Below are 11,560 nucleotides of genomic sequence, written 5' to 3' on the forward strand. Positions count from 1 at the left end.
TTTGATGAGCCTTACAAGGGTGTTATCCCGAGCAGAGGTCAAGTAATGACGATCAAAATGTGATATTGGTTTGTTTAAGAAAAGAGGTAAAAGTACCGTAAACCGGGGTCAAATTGATCAGCGGGGTGAAATTGATCATTTGGGTACTACATTGGGTACTACATTCCATACTAGGAATTCTTAAGCGTCGTAATGATCTTAAACTTTTCACGTCATCTGGTTCGTAGATGTCTAGAGATGAGTTTAGACTTTCAATTTTTTGGAAAAAAGTTAGATTTGCCTTATTTTTTTAGGAATTTGCAATGTATTTCTCATTTAGGTGAAATCATTGCTACTAAACAATCGATTGCTAATAGGACTTCCCGTAAATTCTCTGTTTTAACATTTTTGTGGAGCCTTGGTTGGGAAGCTATGTTGCTAATCAGAACATGAAATAGCTAAAAAAAAAGTTCATTTTATGATGAAATAGTCATTTTTTGTGATAGAAATCACTTATTTCAAATGAAATTGCCTACCTTAAGGCGTTTAATGGGAAATTTCAAATTTTAATTTTTCATTTAAAGTATTAAATTCACTAGTTGTAAGATTTTATACGCGTTATTCGGTTTCAGAAGAGCAAAATTAAATGGAGAAGGAAATTTTTCTTCCCAACCGTTGCTTAATTGTATACTGGTCAATTTCGCCCCAAAGTGGCATTTCCATTTTTTTGTTATTTGGAGTAACTTAACTCAAAGTTTAAATTTGTTGAACAAAATTCTGTCACATGGTTCCATGGAGATCAACTGGGTACTGGTTTTACAGAAATTCTTTTGGCAATATTTGAATTAGCACTGATGTTATCCGCAAATGTTGTTTTAAAGTGATCAATTTGACCCCGGATTACGGTACTGAAAATAATAGTAAAAATTTATTCTTGAACTATCTAACCAATAGCAAAATATGATATTTGAAGACCAATCAAATAGCTCACTGCTATTGGTTAGATCTTACCAAGAGCTAAATGTGCTATGATGATGATGTTCCAGGAGTAAAATTGAGATATTATTTTTAGTACTTTTACCTCTTATCTCAAACAAACAAATATCACTTTTTGTTCTTCATATCCAAATATGCTATTATTGAGCTTTTTTCCTCTGCTCGGGTTGTTAGGATTATGTTATATTTTGTTACAATTTACTAGTCGGGTTTGTAAGACACAGAGTGCTCTCAGATTGCAGTCGATCAGAAGGATCTTTAAGTCGAATTGATCGAATAGTCAATCAAAATGTTTCTTCAGTTCTCCTGAGAGTTACCAGGTCTGGTAAATTTGATTAGAATATATTTAAGTTTTTTTTACGACATCAATGTGGGGGGCAGCAGGGACGAAAGTCCTGGGGCCTGACGCACATCAATGGTACCGCATTATTTCAGAAAAAAATGTCGTAAAAAACTGCTTAATTATAGAAGCGTAGAAAAAAATCAAGTAATGTTAGATGTAAAAAGAGATTATAGGTTCCATGGGGTTCCAGGATGTTTCAAAGGGGATTTGGAGGGGCGTTTCAAAGGGGCGTTTTGGAGGCATTTCAAGGGGTTGAGGGAGGTTTCAGAGGCGTTTGAGGGAATTTCAGGAGGATGTTTCAGGTTTTTTTCAGTTTCTATTTATTCGTGAATTTTAACTAATACTAATTCTTCACACTTGCAGGGGGGTGGTGCTTTTAGGAGCGTTCCAAGGGGTTACAGGAAGTTTTAGGGGAGGTTTCCTAAAAAAGACGCGGACACCGTCTTCAGCCAGAGGCTGCACAGACTGAATGAAACTTAAACACTAGACAAGGGACACACGGAGCATGCACCAGTGGATACGGAGAAGAAACTATTCTCACGAAAAGTTTCATCGCCCGGAGCGGGAATCGAACCCTCACCCCATAGCATGGTGCGATTAGAAGCTTGGTGACCCTAACCGCACGGCTACGAGGCTCCACCAGAGGAATTTTAGGGAGTTTAACAGGGTTTCAGAGGGTTCCATGTATCAAGGTAGCTTCAAATGGTTTCAAATGGTTACAGGGCGTTTAAGGGATGTTTCAGAGGGGCTTCTGAAGGTTTAAGGGGGTTCAATGATGTTTCAGGGGGGCTTTTAGAGGCATTTTAATGCGTTTCAGGGCGTTTCAAGAGTTACAGGATGTTTCAGGGATGTTTCAGATGCGTTTCAGGATGTTTCAGGTAGGTTTTTAGGGGCGTTTTAATGCCTTTCAGGGCGTTTCAAGGGGTTACAGGATGTTTCATGGGGGTTCAAGATTTAGGGGGCGTCAGAGGGTTTTCTGATGTTTCTGGTCTGTTTCTAGGGTCGTTTCAAGGCGTTTCAGGGCGTTTCAGAGAGTTTTAAGGTGCGTCTCAGGGGGTTCAAGGAGCCTCATGGAGTTTTATGATGTTTCAGGTCGGCTTCCAGGGTCGCTTCGGTGCGTTTCAGAGCGTTTCAAGGATTTACAGAACGGTATTGTAATGCTTCTGAAACCCGCTGAAAACCGTCCAGAACTCTCTGTAATCCCGTCGGACCCCATGTAACGTACCTGAAAACCTCCGAAATCCATGAAAACGCCTATGTAACGCCTCTGTACCATCTCGAACATCCGCCGAAAATCCTCTGAAACTTCCTGAAATGCCTCTAAAACCCCATCGGACCCCATGTAACGCACCCGAATACGCCTATGCAACGCCTCGTCTCGGAAGCAAGGATGGGAACACTCACTTGCAAAGAGTTACACTCACTTGCAGTTTTCTCAGCTCAGAAGCGTGCAATCAAGAATCGATGTATGGACGACTTTTGCCTTGTGGTTTTGATTCCTCTTAAAATTTTGCCATACAGAGTAGAGGTCGCACTCGAATCCCAAAGTCGTGATAGAGCTGTGTAAGTGACTCTCCACGAGGTGAGTGTAATTTACATTCACCTCGTGGAGAGTTGCTTTCGCAGCTCCCGCACGACATCGGTATGCGTGTGCGACCTTTATTCGGCAAACTTTTAGACAAAACCACAAGGCAAAAGTCGTCCATAGATCGTTTCTTGATTGCGCCGTTCTGAGCTGAGAAAACTGTAAGTGAGTGTAATTCTATGCAAGTGAGTGTTCCCATCCTTGCTCGGAAGGCGAGGAAATTCCTCCTGAAAATCCTCCTGGAATTCCATTTAAAATATCTCTACGCACTCCTCCACAAATTCCTCCACGGATTTTTCCAGGAATTCTTCCAAAGATTCCTTCAGGAACGCCTCCAAGGATTCCTCCAGAAATTCCTTCGGGAATTACTCCTGAAATTCTTCCAGGGGTTGCGCCAGATTCTTCCAGGAATTTCTTTAGGAATTCTTCCAGTAATTTCTCCAGGAAATCCTCTAGAAATTCCTTCAAGAGTTTCTCTATAAAATCATCCAGGGATGCCTCCAGAGATTCTTCCAGAAATTCCTCTATGGGTTACGCTAGGAATTCTTCCACGGATTCCTCCAAGAATACATCCAAGAAATCCTCCAAAAATTCCTGCAAAACTTCCTCCAGGAATTCCTCCAAGGATTCCCCCAGGAATTTCTATACGGGTTCCTCCAGAAAATCCCCCTGAAATTTCTCCCGGAATGCCTCGTGAAAATCTTCCAGGGATTCGTTCAAGGATTCCTTCAGGTTTTTTTAAATTTCTTTAGGAATTGTTCGAAGAATTCATCCAAAAATTTCTCAAAAAAATCCTTCAGGAATGCCTCCGAGAGTTCTTCCAGATATTCTTCCAGACATTCTTCCAAGAATTTCTCCTGGAAAGCCTCAAAAATTTCTCCAGAAATCCCTCCAGGAATTCCTCCAGAACTTCCAATATATATTACTCCATGTTTTTTTCAACAATTCCTCGAGAAATTATATCGGAAACACCTCCAGAATAGCATGCAGCAGGAATACTTACAGAAATTCCTCCAGCAATACCACCACGGATTCCTCCAGAAACTCCTCCAAGAATTTCTCCAGGAATTCTTCAAAGGATTCCTCTGGAATGCTTCCAGAGATGGCTCTAGAAATTCCCCAAGGATTTCTCCAGGAATTCCTCCAAGGATTCTTGGAATCCTCCAGGAATTCTTCCAGGAATGCCTCCTGGAATGCCTCCACGGATTCCTCAAGAAATTATTTCAGGAATTCCTCGTGGAATATCTGGGCGGATTCTTCCAGAAATTCATCCAAGACTTGTTTCCAGAATTCCATCGGGAATGTCTCCAGGGATTCATCCATAATGTTTTTTCACGGATTCTTTCTGAAATTCTTGCAAGGATTCCGAAAGGGATTTCTTTAGGGATTTCCACAGAGATTCCAGTGAATTCTTCCAGGAATTCCTCCAAAAGCTCCACCAGGTATCCCTCAATAAATTCATTCAGGAGTTCCTCCAGAGATTCTATCAAGGATTCCTCCCGGGATTGAATTCATCCATGAATTCCTGCAGAAACTTTTCCAAGAATCTTTCAATGAATTCATTCAGGAGTTCCTCCACGGATTCCTCCAGAAATTCTATCACGGATTCCTCCAGGAATTCCTCCAGGGATTCATCCTGGAATTCTTTCATAGATTTCTTAAGGAATTCCTCCAGTGTTTCCACCAGATTTCTCCATTAATTTTCCGGAGCTTCCTCCAGAAATTCTTCCAAGGATTTCTTTAGGAAGATCTCCAGGGATTCCTCCAAGGATTCCTCCAGAAATTCCTCCACGGATTTCTCCAGGTATTCTTCCAAGGATGATCAAACCCTTTGGTATTATTGTTGGTGACTGTGTGTCAAACAACTTTGTCGAAGACCGAAAAGTGATCCGACGTCTATGTAAAAAGTTATACCCTAGGTAAAGTGAGGCAAGACATCATTGTTGTTTTTCCAGTACATATAAAGGAATAATATCAATAATGAAATCTCAATACTTCGCCTCACTTTGCCTAGGGTATAACTTTTTTCACAGCCGTCGGATCACTTCGCGGTCTTCGTCAAAGTTCTTTGGCATATAGTCACCTACAATAATACCAAAGGCTAAACCAAAGGGTTTATTTATTGAACACTTACAGCGCCAACTATCGGCAAAATTCGAAAACTTAAAATTTCTGCATACATTTGGCCAAGTTTTCCCATACAAACTTCAAGCGTTTCGAGCGCCCCTTAGGCTTAATTGATTTTGCTCAAAGTTTGAACGTAGATTCTTGGAGTCCACAACAACTGATTCAGGAGGTAAGACTTAGAATTTTTCGAATTTTTTGTTTTTCATATAAGTGTGGGCCACCCTAACGAACATGCTTCCATTTAACCGCGTGTTAAGTGTACGCATATCGCCTCCGCTTTAGCATGTTATTCAACATCATATGCGATCGTGTGTTGACTGGGTCATCAATTAATTCCTCCAAGAATTGGTCTAGGAATTCCTACAAATATTCTTCCGGGGATTCGTCATTGAACTCCTCCAGAAATACCTCCAAATATTCGTCCTGAAAATTCTCTAGGAATCCTTTCAAGGATTCTTCCAGGAAATCCTCGAAGGATTCCTATAAAAAGGCCTCCAGGGATTTTTCCTGAAATACTTTCCAGGGATTTAACCTGGAATTTTTCCACGATTCCTCAATGAATTCCTTCAAGAATTTCTCTTACAACTTCTTCAAAAGTTCTCCCAGGAGATTCCATAGGAATTCCACTAGAAACTCCCTAGCATTTCTTAGGTATGCCTCCAGGGATTCCTTTTGAAATTCCTCCAGGAACTTTTCTTTGATTTCCTCCAAGAATTTCTCTAGGATTTTTTCCAAAAATTCTCCAGGACTTCTTCCAGGTGGCTAAATGATTCCCAAATTGGTGCATGGAATACTGATATAGAGCATGGCATTTAAAGATGGTGCATGATGTCATGATGTCACTAAGATGCATTAGAATCGTCATGATTGTGTTTGAAAGCTTTGGTAGTGCATGAAATGTGACGATGGGGCATGATTTCACATAAGACACATAATTTGATACAAAGATGGTGCCTAGATGATTCTGTGAATATTGTGGTGGTGCACGGAATGCAAAGAAGTTACTTGATGTCAGAACGGTGCATTAGTTTCACCATGATTCTGTTATGCTCAACATGTTTCCAGGGGCACGAATCGCAAAAGTGGTGCAGGAAACTCAATGAGGCGCGGAAGTCAACATGGTCCAGGTACATGGAATGCTATTTTGTACTCGAAATGCCAAAATCGTGCACTGAATTCAAATGTGAACCACATTATTATGGTGCATAAGAATCTACAAATGGTGCATGGAAAGCTCTGAAGAAGGTGCATGATGTGAGTGGGCTGTATTAGTTGTCATCGTTATTCAGTGATTATCAATGTGTTGCATGTTTGGGTGCACGAGTTGCAAAAATGGTGCATGGAATTATATGTGGTGCAGAAGTAAACATGGTCCAGATACATGGGCCGTTATTTTGGTGCACTAATTGCTAGAATGGTGCATAGAATACAAACAAAAGTGTTTAATGTGATACTCACACCATAATGATGCATTCAATGTCTAGATGGCCTAGGGGATAGGGGATGGCCAAAATGTTTGGGATAGGCAACTTTTTTTCTCCCACAAAAAAATTCAACATGCTGTAGCTTTTCATAGAGTGCATCAAAAAATCTCAAATTTTGACGGTTTGTCAACCTATTATGTGTGCATCATTGGTACAAATTTGGGCTCGATTGATTAATTTTTCGCGAAGTTAGAACCGTTCGCGTAAAACACAATTTTTAAGACAACTATTTTTTGAACTGTCATATCTCGGAAACCAGTGAACCGAATTGAATGATTTTTTTAGCGTTTATCAACAATATATTGATACTTAATACGACGTTATAAAATGTAATATTTTCTCACGGCGAATTAAGTTATATCGGGTTAAAATTTTTACCCATATAGAGGAAAATAAGTAAAATTTACAATACCACACAAAAATCATTAAATGTGTTCTTCCTTCAATCTAAATAGGCTCTAATATATCTGATTAGACATAATTTGAGAACAGAAGTGGAAAATCTTTGGATATCAACACTAACATTTATTGACACTGATGTAAAAAAAATACATTTTTTCGAGAAAAGTTCAAAAAGTGTCAATTATTGATAACTTTTTTCAATGTTTAAAAAGTACCTATGTTTTAAAAGTTTGTGAAGCATTTACATATTGTTAGTGTACGTTCAAAATTTCATTCAATTCGGTTTACTGGTTTCCGAGATATGACAGCTCAAAAATGACTTGTCTAAAAAAAGGTGTTTTACCAGAACGGTTCTAACTTTGCGAAATATTAATTAATCGAGCCCAAATTTGTACAAATGATGCACTTATAATAGGTTGACAAACAGTCAAAATTTGAGATTTTTAGATTCGCTCTATGAAAAGTTATAACATGTTGAACTTTAACTTTTTTGTGAGAGAAAAAAAAGTTGCCTATCCCAAACATTTTGGCCATCCCCTGTAGGTCTGAACGATATAAAAAAAACGATGAAATGGTGCCAAGAAACCTAATGATGGTGCATGGTATCAGAATGGTGCATTAGATACCTAATCGATTTAAAAACAGTGCAAGAGATCAGCATAATGCGTGGAAGTCTAAATGATGATGGCCACAGAATCATGGTGGTGCATGGCAGCTTTGAACAAGGTGCATGATGTAAGTAGGCTGTATTTGCCGTCACCGTTATTCAGTGGTTCTCAGTGTTTTGTATGGCTAGGTGCACGAATTGCAAAAATGATACTTGGAATTCAATGTGGTGCCAAAGTCAACATGGTTCACATACATGCAATATAGTTTCGGAATACGAAATGCCAAAATGGAGCATGGTATTAAAATTGGGTGCTGACATCACTAATTGGTTCAAAGATGGTGCGTGAGATCAGTTTGAAATTATGGATGTTGAGATGATTCTGTGAACATCATGGTTATGCATGGAATACTAAACTTCATGTGTCAATATGGTGCATCAATTGTTACCATGCTTCAGTGATTTTCAACATTGTATGGTTAGACGCAAGGTGTAAGAGCTGCATAAATGGTACACAGAACTTAATGTGATGCGAAATTCAACACGGATCAGGTATAAGGAATGAAAATTGGTGAATGATATACCAAAATGGAGTATATAAAATTCAAATGTGAAATAAATGCATAGAAATTATATGAGATGAGATGTTCAGATGGTGCATGGAATTTGAAGATGTTGCATGATGTCAGTATGCTGCATTTAATGGACACTGGCGTAGTTTTGTGCCACGTACCTTTTGGCAGTTGCGTGAACCTCTGCATACCGTTCCGATCCATGATGTCGTTTCTTTCTGTGGTGGATTCGTTTTTCTTCTACACATGTCACCCTGGAATGCTCTCTGTAGAACTGGGTATTGGCCACTAGCATTCGACTCCTGCACTCATTTCGTTGGAACTTCTTGTATGACTAGAAATTAACCGTCATCTTAAATGTGGTCGCATAAATTACTATTATCATGTTTTACAAGTTCTATGTTTAAAACATTAAACAAATATGATGTAACATTCACTCATTAATATTTTTTTTCAGATACCCAAAACTACGAACGCATATCTTTTCGGCAGCCATGTTCTTAGCCTACCTTATCCCAGGTCTAATAGTATACTTTGCAGCATTTGACGGTGCCTTTATCAATCGGTTACAGTGAGTAAAACATCATTAAATGTCCCTTTATAGAAAATGAATCCCTTCATTCGCAATTTATCTCCCTAATTTCATTTCTAAAATAGGGACGAGCGATTCATCTACTGGTTCGATCGGATGTACCAACTTATTTACGTTCCGTTCCACACCAATATGGGTTGCTACTTGGGGGGAATCATCCTGGGGATGATCTACTACAAGCAGCGTACCAATCATCACACAGGCAACCGGGCTTGGGTATTTCTAAAAACTTTTTCCAGGTAACCAACTAGCAAGCTGATTATTGTGTTATAATTCTAGTACCTTCAAACGCTCTGGTACCTGGTAGTCCCCGTCGGGTTTCTCTGCCTGATGAGCAACTCCATCTTCTACCAGTACAACTTCGAAAAGCCCGCCATCTGGATGGCCGTGTTCTACCCGGTGATGAAACACATGTGGATCTTCCTGGGCGCGATCATGCTCTACGGTATCATCTACGAGTACAGCAAACCGATCAAGGCGTTCCTGAACTTTTCCGTTTTTGTCCCGCTGGGGCGGCTGACGTACTGTGCCTACGTTTGCCACGTGTTCATGCTGAAGAATGCCTTCTTCGGAATGCGGGAGATGGGGTACTTCAGCAAGATGTCGTTGGTAGGTTGAGCTGGTTGCATTTGGAAGACTATTGAATCGATAACTGATTCTCGATTATTTATTGTTCACAGCTGTCCAAAGTACTCACAGTGCTTGTATCATCGTATCTGATGGGACTGATACTGGCGTTGGTACTAGAATTCCCAGCCACAGCCATTCAGAAGCATCTGTTTGCCAAAAAGCTAGGTAATCAATCCATCCCAAGCCTAATGACCAGCGTATACTGATTTCATCCATTTTCTCGAAATTTCAGAAGACGCAACCGTAGAACCAAAGCCAACGCAGGCCGAAAACAACAATGTGATCACGTCGAATGGAACCGTGCAGGCATGAAAGGTTTCCATCGTCGCCGCCGGCGCCCTCATTCTTCATCGGGGAGTGAGGCACTTGACTCCACAGACTGTACTTACATTTTAAGATAGTAGAAGTTATTGCATTAGTTAATAAAATTATTTGTCAAAGTGAACGAAGTCCATCACAGCTTCTTCGAAAGAAATACCAAACGAGCAATACGTTATTCAGAAAAGATAAATAGAACACTATTTTTTTAGCCAAATTTAATACGGAGGCACAACATCAGTAGTGGAAGTCGTGACGTGCCTACTGCAGGCTCTACACTCTACAGAAAACTGCGGTCAAAAAAGATTCACTCCGCACCAAATGTATGTACCATTAAGGGAAGGTTCATTTATTACGTCCATCGTTTTTCGGGATTTCTAGACCCCCCTCCCCCCTCTGTCACGCTGTTTTTCTATACCTAATACACGTACTGTCACACTTTTCTAGACCCCCGCCCCTCCCCTAAATCTTGGACGTAATTTTTGAACGTTCCCTAACAAAACGCTAATAAGACCGGTGGTGATCCTCTACGGACACGACACATACGCATAGTTCGAGAACGACCTGCAAGTACTCGGAGTTTTCGAGCGTCGCGTGCTAAGGACGATCCTCGGCGGTGTAGAGGATGAACCACGAGCTCGATGCACTCTGCGGTGAACCCAACATCCTGAAAGTGGCCAAAGCTGGACGGATACGGTGGGCAGGGTATGTTGTAAGAATGCCGGATAACAACCCTGCAAAGTTGGTGTTTGCTAATCATCCTGTTGGCTGCGTGAAGCGCAAAGAGCACGATGGGTGGACAAGGTGGAACGTGATCTGGCGAGCGTTGGGCGTGAGCGACGTTGGAGAGCTTTTTTCTTACATTTGTCGTACGGCTCCCGCCAGGCAGCAGCACTGCGGCGCCGTCAAGGACTATTGTAATCGCTCACGTAGTGCAACAGGTAAAAACAAAATGAATTTTGAATTTGAATAATATTATTTAGTATTCGAATATTTGAGCTGGAAGATGAATCAGATTGACAAAAATTGATTTAAAAAACTTTGGGAACCTCTGCTGAAGTACGACCAAGCGCTGCGGCTCATACAATATTTTTAGAATTTTCATACAAAAAATACCTTAAGAAATGGAGAAGGAGTGTCTATTTCAGCATTACGTAATAAATGGATACCCTATCTGCAATGCTCGATTCCTCTTCATCTACACTGAAAAAATAGTTTGTTGCATTGTACGAAATTGCTCGTCCGGTTTACGAATGACATTCGTTGTTTTCTGCAACGAAAAGATTCGTAGTGTGCCTGAGTTCGTTTCGTAAAAAATATCACTCCGACGCAATAACACAGATTTTTCTGTCTCTTTTTTGTCGGACCGACATAAATCATGTTGAAAAAAAATAGCACTCGTATATCAGCTTGGTTTTCACAGGCTCCGAACACGTATCTTCTGGTTGATACCTACCAGTGCTAGACATCCATCTGTAGGCGCTTGTTGAAACCGTTCGGAAACAACCAGAACGCTTTCTACTCTGATTCAATTTATAAATAACTTTTACTTCCAACTGAGAGCATGCTTCCTTTCCTCTTCTCGCACACGCACCGTCATATGCACATGAAAACTAGAGTCCTTATAATTAGAGTCTGGCGGACTGTCACTTTCGACCGGAGCCAATCGAGCATGACGTCATAGTGTCCTCACTGATGAATGCTACACCGTGACGTCATGCTCGATTGGCTCCGATCGAAAGTGACAGTCCGCCAGACTCTAACTAGACTGACTCTAATGAAAACAGGTTGCTTTGTTGTCTCTGCGCTCCACTCAAACATCAGTGATGACTACAAAGCTTTGTTGCATTCTACGAAGCGAAATTTTCTTTTTACGCATGGTTAGTAAAAAACGATTGACATTTGTTTGTTTTGCTTCATTCTAC

General features: G+C 40.5%; 1 protein-coding gene across 1 annotated transcript in view; it reads left to right on the forward strand.

The window, feature by feature from the left end:
* The window catches only part of LOC109409388 (nose resistant to fluoxetine protein 6), a 77,606-nt gene extending 67,844 nt beyond the window's left edge, over positions 1 to 9,762 (forward strand). The window contains exons 8-12 of the mRNA XM_019682862.3: positions 8,553 to 8,666; positions 8,753 to 8,903; positions 8,967 to 9,296; positions 9,368 to 9,482; positions 9,550 to 9,762. Coding sequence (XP_019538407.2) covers positions 8,553 to 8,666; positions 8,753 to 8,903; positions 8,967 to 9,296; positions 9,368 to 9,482; positions 9,550 to 9,629 — 790 coding nt within the window. The 3' untranslated portion in view covers positions 9,630 to 9,762. The remainder of the gene's footprint in view (positions 1 to 8,552; positions 8,667 to 8,752; positions 8,904 to 8,966; positions 9,297 to 9,367; positions 9,483 to 9,549) is intronic.
* The last annotated feature ends 1,798 nt before the right edge of the window (positions 9,763 to 11,560 follow it).

The sequence above is a fragment of the Aedes albopictus genome, chromosome 2, assembly GCF_035046485.1.
Source record: "Aedes albopictus strain Foshan chromosome 2, AalbF5, whole genome shotgun sequence".
Taxonomy (NCBI): domain Eukaryota; kingdom Metazoa; phylum Arthropoda; class Insecta; order Diptera; family Culicidae; genus Aedes; species Aedes albopictus.